Here is a 24919-nt window from a genome sequence, read left to right as displayed (position 1 = left end):
CGCAGCGTCAGCGGCGGGGGAGGGAGGGCTGGTGCAGCCCAGTGAGGCTGCCTGAGACACAGGTCCCAGAGTGATCCCCTGCCCCAGTCCTCACACACCCCATGAGCCCACGGGGTCCTCAGCTGGCTTCCTCAGGAGGATCCTCCTGTTCACCCCAATGCTGTTAGTGCCTGTCCTCCCAGCTCCCAACAGTGCCAGACTGTGGCTCAGCAGCCACCCCCTCCCAGTATCCCCCCAGCTCTGGCTGAGCCAAGCCAGCAGCTCCTGGCCGAGCCAAAGGACAAGCAGGTTATGCTGGCACCCAGCACAGCTGGGAACAGTGAGAGGTTAGGGCTGTGCTCCCTGTGCCCTTGAAGAGGAACCCCCATGCCCAAGGGAGGGCTCATCCCTGGGGCAGCATCACCTGCCAGGTGCCCTGTGCTGGTGGGATGCATCTCAGGGCCACAGCTGGCTGGGCACAGGAAACCCACCGGCAATGTGGGCTAAGCTGGGAGGAAGCAATGGTGAGAAATCAGGGGGTTGCCTCACTCCCCTACCACAGCCCTGAAAGAGCAGCCCCCATTTCCTGGCACAGGAAATTGCTTCACAAGCAGCAGCTATCCTGTACCCGGTGTGACAAACACATCCTGCACCCGGTGTGACAAGCATTCCCTCATGGTGGGACATAGCCCAGGGACCCTGCAGCCAGGTCATCCTACAGCCCCCTCCCACAGGATCCAGCCTGCCCTCCTTGTGATGGCCCAGCTCTTTGCCAAGCAGGAGGCACTGGCTCTCTGTGCTGGTAGCCAAGGTGAGAAGGGCCTCTCTCAGGGTACGCCCATTGAAGCTGATGGCTCCTGAGGCATTTGGGGAGCAGGCACTGCTCCACATCCTCCACTCTCCAGCCTGCCAGGACCTCAGCTCTCAGCACAGAGCTGTTGTGGGAGCTGGGTGCTAAATAACCCCTGGGAGGATGAACCTGCAGGGCAGCCCCAACAAGGAGATTTCTGACTCCAGCTCTGGGATACAGTCAAAGTCAGATCTGGTTCTGGTCTCACTGACACTGTGGCAGATCCCTTAGCCATCCCCATGCTATTCCCATCTCTTGTTTCCACCATATGCAGAAGCTGCAGCTCCAACAACCTGGGCACTCCGCCAGGGCACACCATGGCATCACACTGCCTGTGGCCCAGCAGCACAGGGTAGCCCTGGCAGAAATGGGGCTGGGAGGGGAGTGGGATATCAGAGCAAATGATGGCAGAAGGAGATGAGGGCCAATGCCTCACACAGTGTGCACCAGTCCCAGCAAGCCCTCGAGCTGGGTAGTGGGAGCTCCAGTGGGGGGTTGCCGGTTGCAGCTCTGCCCCCGTCCTGGCCGCTCCCACTGACTCATGGCCCCACTCAGCAGCTTCCTCCTGGAACCATCCCGGGGGAATTTCTGGTGACTCTCTGGAGGCTCGTCAGGGAGCAGGGCCAGGGCAGCAGGGAAACCCCTATGTCTGGCAGTCCTGGCAGCCTCTATGCCAGGCAGGGAATTCTGGCATGAGCCCCGTGCAAGGCAGCCTCAATAAGCTTGTTTATGGGAGCTTGGTCAAGGCACAGGTTCCTCAGAAAGTGCATGTGTGGAGGGAGGCACACAGTCTTGGGGCAACCACTGTGGCTGGTGGGAAAGCAAGGAGGGCAGTGATGATGGGGCAGTGCCACAGGCAGGAGAGGGCTGTGGATGGCAGAGACCACAGGAGCTGTGCCCAGGCCAGACTGCCCATGGCCTTTTCCCTCCCAGAGCCACTGAAAGGAGTGAGATGGAAAAACCCAGGCAGACATCCTCCATCCCAGACACTGCCCAAACCACGAGGTTGCCGGTCACCACCGGCGCTGCCAAAAGGGGAAGGAACAGCCACCACAGCCCCTTCACACACCCTTACTCATGGCCACCCTCCTGCAGATCCTCTGTGGGAAGCTGCCACAGGACTTCAAAGGGGGCTGGTGCCTGCCTGGATCCCTGTCCAGGACAAAGGCTGACAGAACACAGCTGCACCTCTGCGGGGCTGCAGGTCTCCTACTGGGAGGTGCTGTTTGGGTCAGCAGTGATGTTTGGGGGGATTGTATGGAGCCTGGGCCCATAGACCCCCTCACCCCCAGTACAATTCCCCCCACAAAGGCACGCATGGTGGGGGCCAGCCAGGGAGGGCACCAAGACAGCCAGGGGAGAGGTCCACAAACATGTGATGCACCAGGGCAACAAAGCTGCTAGGGAGCTGAGGTACAGGGGTGAGGGAACACGCAGCTGCCACAGTCACTGCTTCACACCCAGAAACCCCAGGCAGGGGACAGGGGTATACAGGAGCAAAGGACAGGCACAGGCGTGTGGATGGTATCAGGTGCCCTCCCAGCATAAGTAGGAGTGTGGTGGCAAGGGGAAGTGGGGTGGGAGAGAGTCAGCATCTTGTGCGGGTGAGACAGCACTGGATTGGAGAGAGCAAGTGCTGGTCGCACTGGGAACATGACCCGTGCAGAGGGAAGGGAGCACTTGGATTTGGCAGAAGCCACAGGGAGAGCCAGTGCCACGGCCACCATGGCACAGCCAGACACCCTGAACAGTGGACAGGGCATTACTGCTGAGCAAGGCAGCCACTGGCCCACTGCCCTAAGCTACAGTGCCCTGAACCAATCCCTGCTCCTGGTTCATGGGCTCTGCCCATGCCCAGGGAGCAGAGCTGACACCCTGGCACTGGCTGCCATAGCCAGCACTGGTCCATGGTATGCAGTGACCGGAGCACAGAGACACTTGGCATGGGAGAAGGACAGGGCACAGGGAGCAGCTCTGCATCAGATGCTCGGAGCCCCATCACTCCTGCTCAAGGGCTCCAGACAGAAACCACATTCCTGCACACACTTCCCGTATCTGCTGTCCCTGCGCTGGGCCGCACGTGGGCTGGAGCTGCAGTCTCCAGCTGGGTCCAGCACCCTTCCTGGCAATCCACTCTGCATGCCACAGACCTGCAGCTCTCCAGCACCAGCAATCCCTGGCCCTGCATCCTTTTCCTGCCTGCCCCAAGCTCTGTGGATACACCTGTTCAGGTCCTTGCTTGTCCCTTGACTCACCTGGGGAACTACCCACCTCTCAGCATCCCCTCTTGCCAGTCCTTCACCCTGCTGGCCTGGTGTCCTGCCCCCCCTAGCCTCTTACCCCTTAGTCTCACTGGGCCCAGCCCCTCTGCCGCAGACTGATGCTGCTGCTCCCGCACCTCCTGTCTGGGTGAGGATGACGCGGCCGCTGTCACCGGGAGGCTCACTCCTCCCTGCAGGCACTGAAACCAGTGCTGCCGTGTCACCACCCATCCCAGCTGCAAACCACACATGACGGATGCCCTGCCTGCAGCACCAGCTCCCAGTGTCCAGGTGGGTGGCACAGTCACCTCCATGTCTTGAGCTGGGACATCTCCCTCCATGCCCGCCCTGGGAACCCCCCATATCTCTAGGGGTCCCACTGGAATACTGCAGAAATCCCACCCAGAGCTCCATTCACCAGGCACTAGGGCTAACAGCTAGCACCATGGCACACCTCACACCAAGGCCGCCAGCAGCCTGCTCCAAACATCTCACAGGGCTTTACTGCTTCAGGACTTCCTCGTAAACTCCATCCCATCCCTTAACCCTCCTCCTTCCTCAGCTTCTGCCTCCAGCTTTGACCAATCTTTCTTCTCCTAAACTTTCCTACCTGCCGGGAGCAAGAGCATGGGGTATTCAGGCAGGTGAGAGGGGCACAGGGTCCAGGTCACCTGGGGAACATTTGGGAAGGGGTATCCATGGGCAACCTCATGGCCATCATCCCCTCAGCATCCCCTCTTGGGTGACCGGCTGGATCAGCTCCATGGAAGCATCTCCTGAGCACTACAGGAGTGAGGCAGGAGCTGGGAGGGGAGCAGGGCAGGACAGAGCTGGGTGGCTGCCAGGTCTGGGGGCCACAGCTGCTGTGGTGAACCATCAGCACCCTGGCACACGTGGGCAGCACTTTGTTCTTAGCAGTGACACGGGCACAGCAGCTGCCTGCTAAAACAGGAAGAGCAGCAATTGTGACAATGACAGGGAACTTGACTGTGTGCAAGGGGACAATGTGCTGCCAGGAATCCATGGCTGTCAGCAATGGAGCGGCTTGGGAATAAGGAGCGGGGGTTTGTGGAAGGTGGAATATGGGCAAAACTGGTGGCATTTAATTGTAAACTGCGCAAAGCAGAAGGAAGGGCGGTAGATGCAACACGTTCAGATTTCAGTAAAACATTTGACAACTGTTCCAGCACTTGCTGCCAAATTAACTCAGAGCAGCTCAGTTGTCAACACAGGCATATGGACAAAGCCCAGGCAGCCCAGGAACGGCACACAGCCTGGCTGTCTGCTGGGAGCTGCCCCAGCCACACGACCTGAGACCTTTCAAAACTGGGCATCATGTGAGCAGGGGAAAGCACACCCTGGGCTGAAGGAACACCAGGATGGACAGAGCCATCGTGCTGCCCAGGGAGAAGAAGGGCTGGAGAGCACCCAAGCAAGGGCCAGCAGACCTGTGGGAGCTACATGCCCCCATAGGGTGGGGAGCAGCACCACAGTCTGCCTGCTCTGCCCGGGAGTGTAGCAACCTTTCATTTGAGGGGCTGGAGCGAGGGGGACTGAGCCGAGCAGCCTTGCAGGACCAGCTGTGAGCAGTGCTGGGAACCTCACGGCAGTGCCAGGTACTGACCCCCTGCTCCAGGAATGCTCATCCAGACACAGACCCTGTGAAGGGGACGAGTGCAGGGTACAGACAGAGCCCAACACACTGCACACCCGAGGCCTTTGGGGCCCTGCTACATACACAGTTCTCTGCCCACCTTGTTTATTTTACTTGTATTTCAGTAATTTGCTGATTACCATTTTTTAACTAACCAGCAGTGATGAATCAGCAGCATGGGAGAGGGTGGAAACTGGTGGCCTTGGACCATGGCTCCAAGGTCTCAGGGTCTGGGAAGGAAGCCACAGGATCCCTCCAGAAGGGGAAAAAAACCACTCAGCAGTAGCAGCAGCAGTTCTGGCAGGCATGAGGGAGCCAGCTGTTTGCATCCAGCAGCTCCAAGCACATCCTGGAAAGGCTGTTGATAGCCCCAAAACCTTTCAGGAACGGCAGCCATGGCACTGACCTTGGTGTGGGACAAGACACATGATAGAAGGAATGCATGGCTCGGTGCCACCATCGCTCTGTCTTGGGGTCAGGGCAGTCACTGATAGCACAAGAGGCACCAGGACACACCAGGACAGCCTAAGGCACAGCCACCAGCAGCACCTCCAGGGCCAGTAAGCTGCCTCCTGCCAAGGAGACTGTGTGAGGTTTTGAGTGGTCTCACCATCAGTTTCATGGGCTCCTCCACTGGGAGTGGCTCCTGCCTGTCCAGGGAGTGCCCTGCCTGAACCCAAGGGTGGCATTATGGCTGAGGTCATGGGTTCAGCCACAGCTTTGGTGGCCACAGAACACAGGCATTAGCCTATTGCACTTCCACTCAGGCCAGCGCTCTGGGAAATGGGGTTCCCAGCAGGAACAGCCAGCACCAGGGGAGGCTGCTCGCCACAGAAGCACCACCCTGGCACAGGGTACAGAGGCCAGTGTCTAGCAAGAAGCTATCCCAGCTCTCACGGCCATCCTGGAGTGGAGCAATCCCCCAGGAGTGCCCCAGGAGCCTTCTCCAGGAGCCAGCATTGCTGGGAAGGCACAGAGCGGTGAGGCAATCTGGTGTAAAGAAAAACCATTTCCTGCAGCAAGGGCTGCTTTGCTCAACGTTTTGCAAAATGTGCTGATGCAACTGCCCTTCCCAGGTGGGATATAAATACAAGTCTTGATGTGGATTTGTGCCCTGCAGCTACACAAACATCGCAACAATGTTTTCTTTGAAAAGAAAAAAGAAAACAAGGAGGAACAAACAGCGCGGATGACAAAATCACTGGCAGTGGAAGTCCGGGGTTCGGGTTGCACGGGGAGGGGGGGAAGCTGAGGCTCTGCCTTGGGCACCGTGCTCAGCATCTCCTATTTTGGGACAGTGACCGGGGCCATGAGCTCAGGGAAGAGCCATTGTGGGACAAGCCTGCTCGGCAGCTCAGCAAACTGTACGGGGAGGGTCAGCTCGGCGTGGCCATGGGGCACCAGCAAGGACAGGCCCGTGCCCGGGGTCACCCATCACTGCGGCTCACCCTGCCCGAACGGCAGCTTGTCTGATGGGAGCTCCTTCCCAGCGCTGCACCCGGGCTGAAGAGCAGGGAGCTCCCCGGGCGTGGGACAGCCTGTCAGTGCAGCCCATCAAGCAGCCTGATAAAAACAGCCTCATACTCCGCCCAAGCCTGAGCTTTGTCCTCCAGGCACAAGCGCTGCGTTGTCTCCTTCAGCCCGTTCTCAAAAGGCCTTTAACCTGCTGCTCCCCCCGCTAAGGTATTTGGACACACAAATCCAACATGTGTTGCAGCCATTTTTGGATTCTCTTTAAGCGTCTTGCTGAGATTTCTTTGTGTTTTCTTTGGCTCTGAAGTGACTTCAGGCTCACAAGCACAACAGCAGAGAATTATCAGCAAAGAGCTGTGCTTCTGGAACTGAGGACGGGAGCTGTGCTCTGCCTGCCCTGGAAATCCCCCACTCACCCCGCTTGGGGGCACGCAGCATTTTTAAAAATAGCAGGTTACCCATCACAGCAAAGCTCTGCTTGGGACAATTCACTGAGACAGAGGACATGGGGCACCTCTCCAGGATGACAGGGAAGCTTGACGCAACTTTCCATCAGCACAGCCAGCACCAGGAGGGTTTGTATGAGCCCCTGAGGCCCCTGGAGCTCAGGCTGTTTTGCCCTTCAGCCATCGCCAGTTGGGAAAATCCTTCACTTGTCTCACACAGCAACTGACTGAAGGCAGAAAGAGGAAACCTGCTGGTCTGACACAAACCCACCCCGCTTCCTCTACCTGGCAGGCAGCTTTTGCCAGGAGTTCCTCTGACACCACTCCCCCTCCCCAACAGATACACAGAGCTTCCCGCAACAGGGACCACAAGGGCATTCCAAACCCAGACAGAGCCGATCACAGGCAGTGCTGAGCTCTCCCGGTGTGAGCTACAGAAGTACAGAGAGAGGACAGGCACAGGAGCACCTCCCTCCCTTCCTCCCCAACTCCACTTCCCCCACTGAGCTACACAGGGCTGCTTTAAAAAGCAGTAATGGAAGAAAAAAGCTCAAGCCCGTGTTCTTTCTGGGTTTCTGGCATAACAGTGACGGCAGCAGCCGGGCGCATGTGGGGACTCAGCCCTGAGGCACTGGCAGCAGCGCTGCGGCAGAGGAGCTCACACAGCCAGCCCGGGGATGGCTCTCACCGCTGCTGTCTGCCCATGATGGATGAGGGCATAAACCTTTCAAGGATGCATTTAATTAGCTTGAAAAAGAGCCGGAAGGTGCACACGCAGCAGCTGGCGGTATAGATCCTCTACTGCCTCTGCCGGGCACACGGTGCCTCCTGGAACTGTCACCTGGAGCAGGACACAAGGGACCCGCAGAGTCCCAAGGAAGAGCCCCGGGCTGTGGGGGCTGGATCCAGGCCCCGCCTGCCTCGCTCCGGAGCAGAGGCACAGAGGCACCACAGCCAATGCTGCAGAGTGCTGATCCAGCCCAGCACCCATCAGCTCGGATTTCTGGCTATGTCCGTGCTCACAGACTGCGCCAGATGAGACACTGTCTGTCCTGCAGCTGGCACCATGTCAGCACCGGCTCCAGACCGGCCATCCTGGCCAGTGACATGATGGCACTGCCATCCCCAACCTGCACTGCGGACTGGCTTGGTCTGAGTTGCCCCAGAACTGGCTGGGATGCAGAGCCCCGTGTGTTTGTTCCACAGGGACTCAGAGCCAGGGTCAGCCCACTACGGCCCAGCCCCAACAGAGAACAGGCACAATACAGCTGCCTTTCTTCCAGAAAAAAAACCGGGATAGAGCCGTTCTCAATAGAGCACTGCAACATGAGAAAATATCAGTGGGACCAAGGGTTTGAGGGTTTGTTAAAGCCATGACCACGGAGCAGAGGCCAAGCCCAGGCCATGCACAGTTGAGCTCAGCTGGAGGATCTGGAACACACCGCAATCAGCAGTGCTGAAGGAGCGGGGAGGGCAGCAAGGTCCGAGTGCATCCCTGCAGGGAATGCTGTGGCATCAGGAGGTGCCAGCAGTGCTGTGGGAGCCCTCAGTGAGGCCAGAGCAGCCCCCCAGATTGTGCACTCCAAGAGCGGGCACAGCCCGATTTGGTAGCCAGGGCAGCCAAATCTGATGCCCGTCGCCATCTGCTCTGGGGGAAAACCATCCCGCAGGGCAGAATTTGGTAAGCGAGAGCCCATCGGAAGGTGGCTGCTGTTCAGATGCAGAGCTGCCATCGAAAGAGGAAAGTCTGGCGTCAAGGAACAAACGGACAACAGGTGCCGTTCCTCGCTAGAGACCGATAGGAAAAGTGCTCGGCAGGCTGAGGCTGGGCCGCGGCCGGGGTCGGGGCTGAAGGCGGCAAGGCCCCGGGCTTCACAGAGAAGGGCGCGGCCAGGATCAGTCCGGGAATGGGCGCCCCCAGCCCACACAGATCTCAGCGCCCACCGCGGGCTGTGGAACGGGAGCTGGAGGGCCGGGGCTGCATGGTTCATCCGAGGTAAGGACCTCGGCTGGGGGAACGAGCTACCGGGTCGGGTCGGATCGGGCCGGGCAGGAAACGGAGATAGAGGAGAGAACGGTGTGACCGACCAACCCCGCTCCTGGCCCCGGCCTCGCCCGCCGCCGCTTCCGTCTTCCTGCCACGTGACCAGCGCAACCCGGCGCGACGCCGACGCTCATGGCCCGGGCGCCGCTACCAGACGCCATGACGCACGGCCGCACCACCGCCGACCCTTCCGCGGGTAAAGTAGTCCCCGGCGGGACGTCGAGGCCTCTCCTCGTCCGCGGGCGGCGGGCGGCGCTGGGAGGCGCCTGAGGCAGCGGTCGGGGCGAGGAGTGTGTCTTCGCCGCAGCGAGCGCGGCACGGGCTGGGCGCCGGTAAGTAGTTCCGGCGCAGGGCCAGCGCCGCCATATCACTGCGCTGCAAGAGGGCGGGGGGGCATGGCGGCCGCCGTGGTGCCGGCTCCGGCGGGGGCGCGGCGGGGCCCCGGCGGACTAGGTAAGGGCGCGGGTTGGCGGGCGGGCAGCGGCGGCGGGACCCCCTCCCCTCGGCGTGGTGGCGTCTCCCCGCCCCGGCGGCACCGGGGCCGCCCCGCCGTGTGCGCGCGCGCGGAGGCGGCGGGGGGGACCCCGCGGCAAGATGGCGGCCGAGCGCCGGGCGAGGCCGCGGGGCATGATGGGACCGGGGGCGCCAGGCGGTGCCGGGACCCCCGGAAGGCGGCTCGAGACCGCCGGGAACGGGCCCGCGGCGGTTCCGGGGCCCCGTGCCCGCCCAGCCTGGGCCCCCGCTGTGCACGGGGACAGCAGGGAGCGAGCGGCGGCCCTGATGGCAGCACTCCTCCCGCAGGTCGAGTGTAGCGGGCCCCGGCAGGGCGGGCATGGAGGAGAATGCGGTGGAGAGCAGCAGCGACGCGACCTCGCAGGCGGCGCTGGAGGAGCCCACCGAGAGCGGGTTGGGCGTCGGGAGCTCGGACGCCGTGTCGGCGGACAGCAGCGATGCCGCCGCGGGGCCCGGGCTCCTCTCGCGGGCTGATGACTCCTGCGTGGGGCAGAGCTCCGACAGCAGCGGAGTCTCCTTGGTAGGCGCTGGTAGGAAGAATGGGGCGGCAGGGAGGGCAGCCGTGGTTTTGGTTCCTAGGAGTTTCTGTAGTTTCTGACAGACTGAGCTTTGCAGCCTTGGCACAGCACTGTTATACCGCTGGTCTGGTGTCTGCTTGTCAGTGTGAGGAGTAAAACTCCCCTTGATGGCAAGAGCAGCCCTGAAGGTCCAGGTTTTTGTCAGTACCAAAGGATTTGCTTTGATGCCTTTCCTGGAAGTTTTGCAGTGATACACCGGGTCATTTGCATAAGCTGGCTGCCCCAAGGGCTTGGGCTGGCAAAGGTGTCTCACCTGAGCTCTTCTGGACTCTTTATCTGTCAGGAAGAGGTCTCGGAGAGCAGCTCCAGCACAGATGCCATTCCAAGGATTTACCTGCCAGACTCATCTTCTGTTGCCCAGTCCACCTTGGTGTCCAGTGTCTCCACTATGAGCCAGTCCATCATGGTGTCAGAGTCCCCACAAGTTCTGGTCCACTCCAGTGTCGTTACCGATGGAGCCACAATTGTGTCAGACTCTACTGCATCCACTTCCTCAGACCTGGGTTCTGCCATTGACAAAATCATCGAGTCGACAATCGGGCCTGACATTATTCAGAGTGAGTGTGTGCTCCCATGTGGACATGGCTTGGTGGGCTGGGGAGGGAGCTGCCATTGCACCAGACCTCAGGAGATGGGGAAATACGGACATGGAATCATTAAGACTGGAAAAAACCTTTAATATCATTGGGTCCAACTGGTCAGGAGGATTTTGTCTTCTTGCCTTGCTGCAGTGACTGGAGGGTTTGGTGGGGAGCTCGTGTTGGTGGACAGCCTTCCTTCTGTCTAGCTAGTCCTTTAGCCCAGGGCCGGTTCCAACCCCAGAGCCAGACCCTCCTCACACCTTCTGGTTTCTGTCTGAAGTGGAAGAGCCTTAGGGAGCCCCAGTTACTCTACAGGCCCTGGATCTAGCAGTCACCACTTTGCTCTCCTCTCCCTGCCAGGCTGCATCGCTGTGACCAGTGCAGAGGATGGAAGGGCAGAGACCACGCAGTACCTCATTCTGCAAGGACCTGATGATGGTGAGGGAGCTCCCTGGGCTGTCCATGGTGGCCAGCTCTGCCTCTGAGCCTTGTGCCACTGGAGTGTGGCCTGGAGTGGGTGTCCCAGCTCTATTAGCCACAGTGCTTGTACCACAGTTTTGTCAGAAGCCTGTTCCTGAGCTTGTATTCAGCCATGTGATCCCTGTATAGGTGCAGCCTTAGATGCAGGTGAGAGTCTACCCCTTGGCTTAGTGGGTTTTGGTGTTTCAGGTGCCCCCATGGTGTCGCAGGTGGCCACTTCGGCTCTAGCCAATAGCTTGGCAATAGAAGCTGTTGCTGATGGACCTACCTCCACGTGCCTTGAGCAGCCCGGCCCTTCAGAGACTTCCAGGCAGTTGGAAGTGCTAAAACTGCCTGCACAGCCAGACCGAGCCCAAGAGGCGGATGGTGGGGAGGAGCTGGACCAGCCAGACTTGGAGACCCTGGAAGAGATGATGGAAGTGGTGGTGGTACAGCAGTTCAAGTGCAAGATGTGTCAGTACAAGAGTATCTCTAAGAAAACACTGATTAACCACATGAAAGAGCGTCACTTCCAGCCAGGTGTGCGCCAAGGGTTGAGGGGAAATTCATCTCAGTGCAGATAGGCTCTGCTCTCTCCTGGGAAGAAACGAGAGGAGCTAGAGCATAAGGGCCTGTTCTTGCACAGTCTGGTAAAGAGCTTTCATCCTGTTCTCTGTGCCAGTGGGTTCAGCTCTGGCTCTGAAGAAAGGACGACCACGGAAGGTGGGAGCTGCTCCAAAGACAGAGGATGAGGAGGCCCAAGAAGAAGAAGATGACGATATTATGGATGCTGGTGCTATTGATGATCCTGAAGGTAGGACTCGCCCTTCCCACATTTTACGTAGCTTAGTTTTTTCCCAGTCTCTGATATTTTGGGGCACTTGCTTGCAGAGGACAGTGACTACAACCCAGCTGAGGACGAGCCCCGGGGGCGCCTGCCCAAGTATGGCCGCACTGTTCCAACGTCCAGTGAGGAGAGGCCACGTCGACGCCCAGGGAGACCCCGCAAGCTGCTTCGTCTGGACATGTCTCAGGACATGCCGGAAGGTGAGGGAGGTGGGAGGCAGCAGCCATGTTTAGGGGTGGAGTGGGGAGTGGTGTGCAAGCTCCTGGATCTGCAGCGAGAACCTGATGGAACTGTGCTGTGTTCTGTGGAACAGGAGGGGAGGTGGAGCCCATGGTGACATCCCAAAGCACACCAAGCCAGGAGCTGCAGAACTCGGAAGCAGCCAGTTCCTCTGGCCTGGAGAATGGGACCGGTGAGACCCTGGCAGAGCCTGGTATCAGCCAGTCGGACTCTGAGAACAAGGACCCTTCCTCCAAGAGCGGTGCTGAGGATGCAGATGTCATCCCCCGGCGGCGCGGGCGGCCCTCCCGCCGCTTCCTGGGCAAGAAATACCGCAAGTACATGGGGCGCAGGTGAGGGGTGTGCTGGGCCCTCTGGCCGGTCCAGCCCCTTTGCCACCACAGCTCTGACCCCCATTCCTGTTTCTGCAGGTACTACTACAAGTCCCCCAAGCCCCTGATGCGGCCCTACCTGTGTCGCATCTGTGGCTCGCGGTTCCTCACCCACGATGACCTGCGCTTCCACGTCAACTCGCACGAGGCCAATGACCCGCAGCTCTTCAAGTGTCTTCAGTGCAGCTACCGCTCCCGGCGCTGGTCCTCCCTCAAGGTGAGCTTCATCTGCCCTGCTCTGAACCCACAGGCTGCCTGGCAGCCCCAGGTCTCATGGCCCTGTTCTGCCTCTTATAGGAGCACATGTTCAACCATGTGGGCAGCAAGCCCTACAAGTGCGAAGAGTGCAATTACACCAGCGTGTACAAGAAGGATGTCATTCGGCACTCAACAGTGCATAGCCGGGACAGGTGAGGGCAGCACAATCCTGGGGACTGGACAGCATTGACACTGTTCTTTCTGGGAGAAGTGGCCATGGCTGTCCCATCCCCAGATATTTCCAAAATTGAGAGTTTTGGTGTCTGGGTATAAGGCAGCTTGGGCTTTGGGTGGTTGACACAAGGGGCTTTTCTTCTTTTTCAGGAAGAAAAGAGCTGATCCGGTGAGTTTGAATACTCTGTTGGCTTGAATCTCAGCACTGTTATGTGGGGAGAGGCACATCTGGGTCTTCCACAAAACTTGGTGGCTCGTTGAGGGCACTGTTTATGGATCTCTTGAGGAAAGGCAGCCCAGGTCCTCCAGTGGGGAAAGGGTAAAGAAACTGATGAGCACATCCAGGTGATCTCATCTTTATGCTCTCCATCCAGCCACCAAAGCTGAACTCCTTCCCATGTCCTGTCTGCAACCGTGTCTACCCCATGCAGAAGAGGCTTACACAGCACATGAAGACACACAGTACAGAGAAACCACATATGTGTGACAAGGTGACTGGGACACTGCCTGGGGAGGGGCTGGCAGTGGGTGAGGCAGGGCAAGGGATGAGCACTGCTTCACTTTTGTTTCACGACAGTGCGGGAAGTCCTTTAAGAAGCGTTACACCTTCAAGATGCACCTCCTGACACACATCCAGGCCATTGCCAACCGCAGGTAGGAGCCCGGCATGCCTGGGCAGAGCCTGTGTCCTTCTCCCCCTCAGCAGGTGTGACAGGTGGTTTTGTCTTGGCAGGTTCAAGTGTGAGTTCTGTGACTATGTCTGTGAGGACAAGAAGGTCCTGCTGAACCACCAGCTGTCGCACATGAATGACAAGCCCTACAAGTGCAGCATTTGCAAGTATTCCACCTTCCGGGAGGACTTCCTGGTCTCGCACATGGCGGTCAAGCACACAGGTGAGAGAAGCTGTTTGACTGATGCCCTGCACCCTCCTCCCAGAGCCAGTCAGAGTCTGCCTGTTCTCCCTGCCATCCCCTGGGGACCTCCTGCCTGACTCCCCCTCCTGGGCCCTGCAGGAGGGAAGCCGTTCGCTTGCGAGTTCTGTCACTTCACCACCAAGCACAAGAAGAACTTGCGCCTGCACGTGCAGTGCCGCCATGCTGACTCCTTTGAGGAGTGGGCACAGAGGCACCCTGAGGAGCCGCCCTGCCGCCGCCGCCCCTTCTTCACCCTGCAGCAGATTGAGGAGCTGAAGCAGCAGCACAGCCAGGTGCAGGCACCGGCTGAGCCAGAGGCCAGCTCACCAGTGAGTGCCATGTCTGGCCCCAGCTCCTCCCCCTGCTCACTGCCCACTGTGCTGTCAGCTATCTCTCTCATGCAGGCACCCGTCACCTGCCACACAGTCCAGGCTGTCGCAGGTGCAGAGCCCTCTGTTCTCTCGCAAGGTTCCCTGGAAGGGGCCACCATCATCTATGAACAAGGTCAGTGAGCACTCGGGAAGGGGGTGGGTTGGGGAGGGAGGTAGGTGAACTCCTGCCTGACCCTTCTTATCTGACCCCTCAGATGTGGCTGGATCAGCAGAGCTGGCCACGCAGACTGCCCTGGATCTCCTGCTGAACATGAGCGCCCAGCGGGAGCTGGCCTCCAGCTCACTGCAGGTAGGCAGAGTCAAGGTGGGCAGGCTTGCTGGGATCTGGCACAAGGCTTCCCAGCCCTGTTCTGCTGGGGTGTCTTGCAGAGCCTTGCCCTCTCGGCTGAGCTGCTCTGTTGCACAGGTGGCAGTGGTGAAGCCAGATAATCCTGGAGAGACACCAGGCCCCTGTGAGCTGCAGGCACAGGATGAGGAAGTAAAGGTGGACTCTAAGGAGCAGCAGCAAAAGCTGGTGATGCTGCACATGGCAGAGCCTGGGCAGACACTTGTGCAGGAGGCTTATGGGGAAGCGAGCCTGAGTGGCTCGGAGCTGCAGCAGATCACCATCCCCTTCAATGGAACAGCAGAGTACAGCATCATTGCACCCATTGGCGAGGAGATCCAGGCTCCTGCCACGCTGTACAGGTCAGCTGTACGGGAGGAGTAGGCAGGGGGAGGCATTTCTGGCCTCCAGTGAGGAGGCTTTAGTAGTGCAGAGGAGAAGGTGGATCCTCCCTGAACCTGTTCTCTCCAGCAGTGAGGAGGAGAGTTCTGTGGAGACCTCCCACACAGTTGTGGTGAGTGGAGATGTGGTGACAGAGGAGACACTGAAGGACCATAGCAATCACTACATCATGTCATCTGGTGTCCCAGGAAGCCAGTTCCAGACCATGGAGGTAAGGATCTGTGCCTGCTCCCCATCCTGAGCAGCAGTGTGAGCAGATGTGACTGATGTTTCTCTCTCAGCCCCTCAGCGGGGATGCTGCCTTTTCCTCACCTGCGGAGAGCCAGGAGGTACAGCCTGCTGACGTCAAGTGGCCCCTGGTGCAGTGTGTCAGGCAGCTCCAGAAGGACTCGTCTTTATCCCCAGTGTCTGAGGGGCAGGAGGTCTCATCACCCAAGGTCAAGTGGCCTGCACTCCAAGGCATGGCCAGGAAGTTCTCCTGCAAGATTTCCACAGGCAAGAAGTTCTCATGCAAGATTTCCATGGCCAAAAAGTTTTCATGCAAGATTTGCACAGCCATGTTCACAGGGAGAGCAGAGATGGAGAGTCACAAGAGAGCCCACATTGGGCCCAGCACCTTCAAGTGTCCTGACTGCCCCTTCACTGCCACGCTGTGGCCAGAGGTCCGGGTAAGTTCCCTGGCACAAAGCAGCCCTGGGAACAAGGGGTTTGGAGAAACAAGGGGGTTTCTGACCCAGCACTTGTCCTCCTGCCCCAGAGCCACATGGTTCAACATGCCAACCTCCGGCCACACAAGTGCCCCCACTGCAGCTTTGCCTCCAAGAACAAGAAGGACCTGCGCAGGCACATGCTGACCCACACCAATGAGAAGCCCTTTGTCTGCCAGGTCTGTGGACAGAGGTGAGTGATGGAGCTGGGCTGATCCTACTTTGGGGGATCCCACAGAGCTCTACACGGCTCAGGACGAGATAGAATCTTGGCAAAGCTGTCTGCCTCAAACCTTCCCTGGGATCAGCCCATTGGAGGGGACAGTGCCCTTGGGAACTGCTGCAGATGGACCCAACTTTGTCTCCCATGAACCTCTGCATAGCAGGACTAAGTCCCTGGGTACTAATGGGAACATGCTGGGAGAGGGGACAGGCCATGTTGTAGGATGTGCTTACGGAGTCCGTGGCCTGCAGAGAGCCCAGGATTCTGTGCTGCCTGTAGCACACTCCACCTCGCTCTGCCTCTCCATAGGTTCAACCGTAATGGGCACCTCAAGTTCCACACGCAGCGTTTGCACAGCTCAGAGGGCAAAAGGCCAGGGCCGGCTGCTGCCCAGCAGACCATCATCCTGAACAGTGATGAGGACACCCTGGCCACCCTGCACAGTAAGAGATGTCCCCAGGATCATGGCAACTGGGGAATCAGGGGGTCTGTGTTCCCTCCAGGCAGGTTGTGGTAGATCAGTGCATGTGGGAGCAGAGTTGAGGACCTGATGTGGAGGGTGTTTTCTGCCCATAGTAGTTTAGCTCTCACCTTGTGTGAGCAGAGCCCAGACACTGCCCTGTGCTTTTCATTGGGGCAGCTGTCAGGCAGTGGCCACTGGGGAGCAAGGCCATTGGTAGCCCAGACAGTGTCCCCAGCAGCATCCCCACTGGCTCTCTCTGCGTTGCAGCTGCTCTGCAGGCTGGCCAGGCCGTGCTGGCTCCCGAGCGGCTGCAGCAGGCTCTGGGGCAGGAGCACATCCTTGTTGCACAGGAACAGAGTGTCACCAGCCAGGTGAGTTGGGTCCCTTGGCCTCAACTGATGTCCTGTGTGGCCGCTCCTCACAGTGGGAGCCTCCTGGGGAGCTGTGGTCAGGCCCAGCCCCTCTGACTGCACTGGACACTTGCTGATGTTGCAGGAGGAGGCAGCCTACATCCAGGAGATCACGACTGCTGATGGACAGACAGTACAGCACTTAGTGACTGCTGACAACCAGGTGAGGGGATGTGGCCCACAGATGGGAGACTGCCCAGTGGAAAGAGCTGGCAGCAGTGGGGAGAGCTGAAGGCACTGGGGTGTGGAAACAGGCACAGGAGAGAGAAGAGATCCTGCTATTGTGGTGAGGGATGGGTAGTGGTGACCTCCCTTCTGTGTTTTCCCATGTTTTCAGGTTCAGTACATTATTGCCCAGGAAGGTGTCCCGCACTTGCTTCCCCAAGAGTATGTTGTTGTCCCAGAGGGACACCACATCCAGGTGAGCTTCAGACTGTCGGCTCCCATCAGTTGTTGGTTGGAGTTGTGGGGTGTCCTGTGTAAGGCTGGGCCCCCTCCTGCTCCCTCTTGCTTACTCTGGGTCACAGCATTGTTGGGGGTCTGGACACCCAGATGGTACCACAGCTTCTCTGTTTGTCCCCAGGTACAGGATGGTCAGATCACCCACATCCAGTACGAGCAGGGTGGCCAGTTCCTCCCGGAGTCTCAGGTAAGGAGCCAGGCATGGTGGCAGGAGCTGGAGGGTGGGTCTGAGCCTGCAACTGGAGAGGGATATGTGAAGTAGAGGGAGCTCGTGGGCTAGTCCCTGAGTGCAGCAACCATGGCTGGAGCAGCTCCAGGAGGAACCCTCTCCTCAGGGATTCCGTTTTCCCCTCTGTAGATCCAGTACATGCCTGTGTCACCTGAACAGCAGCTTGTCACCCAGGCACAGCTGGAAGCAGCAGCACACTCAGCTGTCTCAGGTAGTAGCAGGGCCCTGTGCCAGAAGGGCCAATCATCACAGGGTTTTGGGGTGCCAGTCCTGTCAGTCCTGTTGTTGGGGTTGGCAGCAAGTTGTGCAGCAGTCCTTGGTGGGTGGGCTGGGAAGATCAGCCATGGTGTCCAAGGGCAGATATTTGCTGGTCCCACCCTGTCAGTTCTGGAACAGGGTTAACTGGAGGTGGGCTCCCTGCTGTAGCCCCACATGGGCATGGTGGCCTTATGTTCCTTCCCCGGGGGCAGGTGAGGAGCATGAAGGGGAGCCCTGAGTAGCCCTCGGCTCCCCCTGCCCTCGGTCAGAGGCAGCACTGACCTCCCTCCCCTGCAGCAGTGGCGGATGCGGCGATGGCCCAGGCACAGGGCGTCTTCACTGCCGAGGCAGCAGCCGAGCAGCTCCAGCAGCTGCAGCCGGGCATCCACTACGATGTCATCACGCTGTCGGACTAGTAGCGGGCGGGGCCGCACCGCGCTGGGCAGGCACGCCCCAGCCAGCATTGCCTTATTGTGCCGGGGCTGCAAGGACGCGCCTGAGCTGTGGCAGCACAGACACAACCAGGGACACGCCGTCGCTCAGCCCTGCACCGTGGGGGTCCTGCACCTTCTCCCAGACACTGCTAAGCAGCCCTTGTGTGCACAGTCTCTTTGCCTGTTGCACTTGATGGTCTGAAACCCCTTTTCCTGAACGGTCTGTGTGGGCAGCCATGCATCAGCGTCTGCCCCACACATGAGGATCCCGGGGAAGCCATAGGGCTGGGCACAACTTTGTGGTGCAGTGTCAGAGGCGAGGTGTGTGCAGCCACAGCCACTGCTCCCCGTAGCCATGGGGCCAGTGGTCCTAGTGTGCCAGCAGCCAGCCCTCCTGTGGTATCTCCAGCCTGCGGGCAGGCAGCAGCAGGGCTCTGGACTGGAGGAACCCAAGGAGAAGGAGGCAGAAGATGCTCTATTTTTGTTCTGAAGAGGGATGGACTCTCATGTTAGTTCTTTGGTGGTTGTTGGAGGGTTTCAGCTGTGACATTCTCAAGCTCTGACTATGCTTATGAATAAAAAGGGATGGAGATCCGTGTGTGTGCCTATGTGGGGGTCCAGGGGACAGGGATGCAACAGCCCAGCCTCAGCATGGCCCTGGGGCTGAGGCCCATGGATCCAGGAGGCCAGTGTTCTGAGCCAGTTGCTGTTGGCAGACGCACTGGGCTATCAGCTGCCTCCCGCCCGAGTGACCTTGACTCCTGGGAAGCAAGCCGGGCAGCTGGGACAGCGGTGGGCTTGGGGCTGGAGTCATGAAATTAATCGAGTGGTAAACAGCCTAAATCCCGTGTAACTCTGTCCCGAGCCACACACCGCCCTCCTGAGCGGCTTGTCTGGGCCTATTTACATGCGATTATAACAGCTAATCGCAGAGTTTTAGTTCTCTGCTCCTGCATTAAACTGATTATCCATGGAGGGGAAAAAGGCTGGGAACCACCCTGGCTCGGCGGGAGCCTCAGTGAAGCCTGAGCCCCACGGGGGTGGAGTGATCTCTGCCGGGCTCTCCCTGCCCTCATGCAGGGTAGGGCGATGGCCCCGGGCTGCTGTGGGACACCTCACTGACCTCCAGGGCAGTGAGGTGTGGGTGGCGCCACACCTCCCCTGAGGTGCCTGCGGCTGATGAGGCTCTCCCAGCTGCGGCTCCATCCCTCTGCCTTCACACCAGCCGTGCCTGTGTGCGGTGGTGCTGGTGCGTGGCTGTGCCTGCCCAGCTGTGGCTTGCTCGGTGTCCAGCTGTGTCCGCCCGCTGTGCCGGCTGCTGGCCGTGTCCCTCCCTCTCCAGCTGTGCTGTGCAGGGTCAGGGTGCTGCACACAATCCGCAGGCGCTTTCCTAGATTACAGCCCCATTATCTAATCAAGCAGATCCACCGTGCTGATTAGGGCTGGACAAGTCCTGTGGGGACAAGGTTATGGGGCCACTGCAGGGCAGTGGCCAGGGCTGGTCCCAGCCAGCAGCATCAGTAGTGTCCTGGCTGGCTTGAGGCTTCTACATTTGTGGCTGCCCAGAGCAAAAGATCAGCCAACTGTGGGATGGATAGGACCAGAGCTCTGGCTGCTGTGTCGGGAGCTCCAGGTGCTGCTCACTCTCTGGCCATAGAGTAGTGTGGGGGCTTGGGACCTCTTGGCAATGGCATTTCAGCCCTGGGACCTTCTGCTGTCACCAGGGCCTGCAGGGATACTGGGATGTGGCCGGGCTCATTAGCACTGGTGACCTTCGCCTTCCTGTCCTGGCCAGCGCTAAGCGGGTTTGTTACATATTTAATATCCTGAGAGCGTTATTAGTCAGTGTTTAATGACGGATACAACCTGTGGGATAATCCCAGCCTTAGCGGGGAGGCGTGGCGGCAGGAGCAGGCGGCTCAGGGGGTCGTGGGCTCTCGGGGCCCCTCACAGCTGCCTACCACTGCCCTGCCCACCCACTGTCCCTGCTGTGCCAACCACAGGAACCCCCAGTGCCTTGCAGGGGTCCCTGCTGTCCATGGGGCTGCGGGACCCTTCCCCTTTGCCACTCTGCTGCCAGGAATCCAGGGGCAGGCATGGCACTGCTGGGGTTTGGGTGAGGATCTGGCCAAGCCAGAGGAGGAGCAGGATGGGGCAGCATGGGTTGCTGTCCTCCCACCAGATTGTAGTTCTTCACCTGGCGGTAGTTCTTCCACCCACTCCTGGCCCTCCAACATGCCCTTCCACAGCACAGGGGACTCTGACACTCACAGCCCCAGGTCAGGGCTGGGGTCATAGATGGGACAGAGCTCAGCACTGCAGTAACGCCTCAGCTGGGCTGTGTGCTGTGGCTGTGGGTGTCGTGGGGCTGACGGTGGGCCCCATGCACCAGCCCTGGGGTGCCATTGTACCCCATCCCTGGGAGTTGTGTAGGCTGTGCAGGGTTGGGGGGCTGGGAGAGACCAGGGCTCTGGCTGGTGGCAGGCAGGCGAGGAGGACGGTCCCTGCAAGTCCCTGCCCAACAGTAGCTGGGGAAGGGAGGGTATCAGGTGCCCCAGATCCTGCTGCTGCTCTCATGGGTGCTAATACCCCCTAATCAGCTGTCAGTCACTGCAGACCCCAGCAGCTATAAAACACCCGGGAACAGCTCCCCAGCTCCTCTCCTGCAGTATGGCAGCACCTTGGGGTGAGAGGAGCCCAGGGCAAGAGCTGGGGGGCTGCGGAGGGTCTTGGAAGACCCTGCGGGGGCCACCCCAAGCCCTCCTGCCCTACTCCTACTCCTGCCCCTGTCCCGTTTTGGCCGGGTACAGCTTCCTGCCACCCCCTCTCAGCCTCGTGACGCCCATGGTAAGTGCCGCGCTGCAGCTCCGGGGCAGGAATGGGATGTGGGGCTTTCCCAGGACCAGGATGGGACTGTGTGGGGTGGTTGGGATCGGGGCTGGGGACCTGCTGTCCTGAGACCTTTGCCCCTCCCCGGCATTCCCCTGGCCCCACACACATACCCTCCTGCACTTGGCACTTTGGGTGTGAATGGGAGAGGAAAGCGGCGGGCAGGACACAGCTCTGCCCTCTCCCACACACAAAGGGCCGAGCCCTGACATCCCATAGCCCCTCTCCTCTGGCCGTCATGCCCACCTGTCCCACCGTGACACCCCTCTGCCCATCCAGGTCTCGGCAGCCTACGAGGTGCCGCTGGGGCTGCCCACGGTGCCGGGGCGGGCGAAGGTGGCGGCGACGCGGGAGAGCACCGGGGCACTGAAGGCTTGGCTGGCACGGCACCCCAGGAACCCCTATCCCAGCAAGGGGGAGAAGGTGATGCTGGCTGTGGTCAGCAGGATGAGCCTCACCCAGGTCTCCACCTGGTTCGCCAATGCCCGCCGGCGCCTCAAGAAGGAGAACAAGGCGAGCTGGGCCACACGCAGCGCCTCAGATGGCGAGGACAGCGAGGGCGAGGGGGTCCCATGGGGCGCCATCCCCGTCCCCAGTTCCAGCCCTGGGCAGGACAAGCAGCCCCAGAAACCCAAGATCTGGAGTGTGGCGGAGATACTGGAATCTCCCCCCAGCAAGAACGGGTGTCCCCCAGGGGTGCCAGTGGTGCTGGAGCAGGTATAGAGCTGGGACAGTCATGTCCTGTCCCCAAGGACGTGGCAGGAGAGACAGCCATGGGTCCCAGCAGCTGCCTGGCCAAGGAGAGTGGGAGATGTGGGTGGGGAGGGACACAACCCAGTAATAAACGTGACTCTGTTTTGGGTCTCCTGGTGTTGCCTGTGTGTGATGGGGGATGCTGGCAGGGATACAGGGTGCCAGCAGAGATGTGGGTAACTTCACTGCCAGTGCTGCAGTGAGCAGCCCCTGTGGAGCAGGGCAAGTCTAAGGCAGAGATTAAAAACAGGCTTTGCTCTTCTTGATAGAGGTAATAAAATGGTTAGCAGTATTAAATTAATCCTTACAAAACAAAACCCAAGTAGGTTAAATAAAGCCCAGAGGCTCCGCATAAAAACCACGACTACAAAATAGCTGCAAAGACGTCTTTACACACCACAGAAACTCTTCTCCTCTGCTCCTCCCCTCTGGGACACAATGTCAGCGAACACGGGACTCACACATGAGAAAGAAATACAGATGCCATGGAGCAGCCCCACGAGGAGCGTGGGTGCCACAGACAGAACTATTTACACTATGGACACGGAGCTGTGCTGGGGCCAGTCCGGCCGCAGGAGCCCCCGGGCTCTGCCTGTCCCTCTCCTGCCGGGGCCCCTCTGGCCGCGGCGCTCAGCGCTGCCTCAGTTGGGATCAGTGTCCTGGCTCCTGCCCTTCGTCTGCTGTGGAGTAGGAGGACAAGGAGCTGAGGGTCTGGCCCAAACGCCTGTAGGCTGCAATGAGCTCCTGCAGCCACTCCAGCCGGTGTGAGCACCCACATGGAAAAGACAGTGTTCTGCATGGGAAGGCACCAGGCACTGTTCTCCCCAAGGTCCAGGCAGAGCATGCTGTGGGTCAGGGGACACGTGTACCTCAAGGGATAATACCCTAAGGACCCCAAATCCTGCCTGGGTCAGGCACAGGGGTTGGCTGTGCAGGGTCAGGAGTGGGGGAACCCAAAGACCTCCAGGCACAGGCACTGGCAGAGGCTGTAGACGATGCAGAGGAGGAGGGTGGAGGGCACAAGGCTGACCAGGATGATGCCCAGGCTGTGGTGCTCGATGAGCAGGAGGTAGATGCCAAAGGGCAGGGAGCTGAAGTAGAGGAGGCAGAGGACGCCCAGGATGAAGCGGGGGATGGCTTGCCACCCCCACGAGCGCCATTTCTGCCCAGGGCCGTGGCAGGGCAGCGCACCCAGGCTGGCGGGGCGGTACAGCCGCACCACCTCCAGCCTGCCCAGGCTCTCTGGTGCGGTCACGTCCTCTGGCACCTCCAGGATGGTGACAACCAGACAGTCGGGGCTGGACGTGGGTTCCAGCACACTGGGGCAAAGGAGTACCTCAGGAGATCGGGGTGGGCCCCGTTTCTTGGCCCGTTCACGGCCTGTCAGCAGTGCCAGCGCCTCACCGTCATCCTGCAGCTGCTGCACGTCCCCGCCCGGCACTGAGCTGTGCTGGCGGCAGAAGGGGCAACGGAGCTGGGGGGTTGAAGTGTCCCCCGGGGGGACAATCCTGCGCAGGCAGCGGGCACAGAGGCGATGGCCACAGCGGAGCAGCTTGGGTCTGCGGGCACGGGCATCGAAGCGGCTGTAGCAGATCTGGCACTCCAGCTCGGGGGACGAGGGTGCCGCCGGCGGGGACATCAGCCTGCTCTCTGGCTGCGCCATGCTCCTGGTGGGCGGCTGGGGGCTGCCCGGGCTGCAGGGAGGGGGCACCGCTGTCAGCCAGGGCTGAGGGGAGGCCCCGGGCCCGCGGCCTTCCACGGTGTTGTCCCGGTCAGACCCCGGGGCTCGGGGGGAGAGCGGGGCAGGAGAGCAGAACGGTGTTGACAGCCCCCTCCTCTCCCCGGCCTCGACTCCAACCCCCGCCCGGTGCCACCGGCGCCGGGACTCGCCATCATCCCGGGCCCTGCTTTGCAGGGGAAAAAATCGCTCCCAGGGCCGGCACCAGCGGAACGGCAGCTCCCGGACACATCTTTGGCCCTTGCGGTGCGTGCCGGTTCCCCGGGGACGGGACGGCTCCGAACACCGGCTGTGCCGGCGGCGGGGTCCCCCCACCCCGCACCGCGCTCCCGGGGCGAGCAGCTCTCGGTCCGTGCTCCCCGCTCCCGCTCCCAGCCCGCACCGCATTCTCTCCCGTACCTGCGCTCCGCGCCGCAGCTCCCAGCGGGGACACAGCGGCAGGCGCGTCCCCGCCGCCGGCGGGCTCGATGGCACCGGCGGGCTCGGCGGCGGCGGGCTCGGGCCCGGCAGCCCCATGGGGGAGGCGCGGGGCGCTGCCCGCCGCGCTGCGGGGGCGAGCGCGGCGCAGGGGCCGCCGGCAGCGCCGCGGCGTTGGCCCGGTAACGGGGAGCGGGGAACGGAGGGGGAGCTCGGACAGGCCGTGCTGGAGCCCTGCGGAGCCGCCGCTTGCAGCACCGGGCCCCGCCGGCTGCCGGGGGGTAGGCGCAGGGGTCGATGCAGGGGGCGGTTCGGGTTTTGGTGTGGGATCGGTGCGTCTCCCGGTACTCCAGGGTTCCCCGCTCATGGGTAGCCCTGAGGATGCTCCTTCCCGGCGTGGGGCCTGCGGTAGCGGCGCTTGGGGTTCAGCACCCCCGGGGAGTCGAGTCGGGAGCACTTGGTGGACACAGCACTTGATAGGGTCAGGCTGGGCACAGCCAAGCCCCCTGCACATCCCACACTGCACCTTCTATTCCCCAAACCTAGTCAAACCCAGCCCAGCTGCTGCCCTTACATGGCGTTTCCTGTAGCCCCGGGGGGTGCAAAAGCACTCAGGGATCCCCTCCTTCCCTGCAGGTAAGAGTGGCAGCACTGTCCACCACAGGGACAATGGTCGTGAGAGCCTTTCAAATCGTTCAGGTTTAGTACAGCCTGTTGGAGCTTTTATGGGAGAGCCCCAGCTCCTGGTGTGCCTCATTCCCACCATTCCTGCTCGCCCACTTCTTCCAACTCTCCCACAGCTGCACCTAGTCCTGGTTATCTGCCCTTGAAACGCCCCCAGTGTCAACCTGATGTGCCTCGTCGACCACGTCTTGCTGTTAGGATAAAGACTCGAGAAGTAGCCCATGCTACGAGGATTCTGGCCACTGATGACACTTACACATCCCATGTGAGACCACAGCCACTGGATACTTAACCAGGTAAATGTCCATCACCTGAGGGAGCAGGCAAAGGGCTCAGTGTGCACTGGCTGACCAAGGGGTGGGTTAGGGACGCTCCCAGCATCTGCACATCTCTGCTTACCTGTGCCTTGGGAGCAGGCAGTCTTGGCTCAAAAACAATGATTGAAAGAGGAAAAAATGCTTCACAAATTGCTATTTTCACAGCTGACATT

General features: G+C 60.3%; 2 protein-coding genes across 15 annotated transcripts; one reads left to right on the top strand and one right to left on the bottom strand.

Moving 5' to 3' along the window:
- The first annotated feature begins 4936 nt into the window (after positions 1–4936).
- ZNF335 (zinc finger protein 335) lies at positions 4937–18542 on the top strand. Of its 14 annotated transcripts, none has more exons than XM_056507318.1 (28): positions 4937–9039; positions 9509–9740; positions 10082–10355; positions 10740–10817; positions 11049–11378; positions 11521–11652; positions 11730–11885; positions 11999–12257; positions 12336–12513; positions 12594–12706; positions 12879–12897; positions 13103–13219; positions 13306–13382; positions 13462–13622; positions 13743–13936; positions 14048–14147; positions 14230–14324; positions 14442–14722; positions 14835–14973; positions 15044–15430; positions 15520–15662; positions 16002–16135; positions 16423–16526; positions 16651–16728; positions 16903–16986; positions 17149–17214; positions 17386–17467; positions 17815–18542. In XM_056507318.1, the coding sequence occupies exons 2-28, from the start codon at positions 9540–9542 to the stop codon at positions 17928–17930; spliced, it is 4098 nt and encodes a 1365-aa protein (XP_056363293.1). In that variant the 5' UTR covers positions 4937–9039; positions 9509–9539; the 3' UTR covers positions 17931–18542. The 14 variants fall into 14 exon arrangements, with proteins under 14 accessions (XP_056363293.1, XP_056363282.1, XP_056363287.1 ...); XM_056507307.1 differs by having other exon boundaries at positions 13743–13972; positions 14832–14973; positions 17812–18542; XM_056507312.1 differs by lacking the exon at positions 4937–9039 and adding an exon at positions 9088–9160 and having other exon boundaries at positions 13743–13972.
- A 3312-nt stretch (positions 18543–21854) lies between these two features.
- Positions 21855–23827, bottom strand: LOC130261395 (E3 ubiquitin-protein ligase RNF182-like). The gene is made up of 2 exons (XM_056507561.1): positions 23728–23827; positions 21855–23284 (listed from the first exon to the last, which is right to left on the bottom strand). The coding sequence occupies exon 2, from the start codon at positions 23251–23253 to the stop codon at positions 22528–22530; it is 726 nt and encodes a 241-aa protein (XP_056363536.1). The 5' UTR covers positions 23254–23284; positions 23728–23827; the 3' UTR covers positions 21855–22527.
- Between the last annotated feature and the right edge of the window lie 1092 nt (positions 23828–24919).

Source organism: Oenanthe melanoleuca, chromosome 20 (assembly GCF_029582105.1).
Source record: "Oenanthe melanoleuca isolate GR-GAL-2019-014 chromosome 20, OMel1.0, whole genome shotgun sequence".
NCBI classification, from domain to species: Eukaryota; Metazoa; Chordata; class Aves; order Passeriformes; family Muscicapidae; genus Oenanthe; species Oenanthe melanoleuca.
This window is presented reverse-complemented; position numbering and strand designations above follow the sequence as displayed.

What these genes read in the sequence shown, in the direction of transcription:
- ZNF335 (XM_056507307.1), top strand. Translation starts at nt 9,540, where the DNA reads ATGGAGGAGAATGCGGTGGAGAGCAGCAGCGACGCGACCTCGCAGGCG. An exon ending in TCTGCAAGGACCTGATGATG is followed by an intron (nt 10,818 to 11,048) that starts GTGAGGGAGCTC and finishes TTGGTGTTTCAG; the next exon opens with GTGCCCCCATGGTGTCGCAG. An exon ending in TAGTGACTGCTGACAACCAG is followed by an intron (nt 16,729 to 16,902) that starts GTGAGGGGATGT and finishes CCATGTTTTCAG; the next exon opens with GTTCAGTACATTATTGCCCA.
- LOC130261395 (XM_056507561.1), bottom strand. Translation starts at nt 23,253, where the DNA reads ATGGCGCAGCCAGAGAGCAGGCTGATGTCCCCGCCGGCGGCACCCTCG.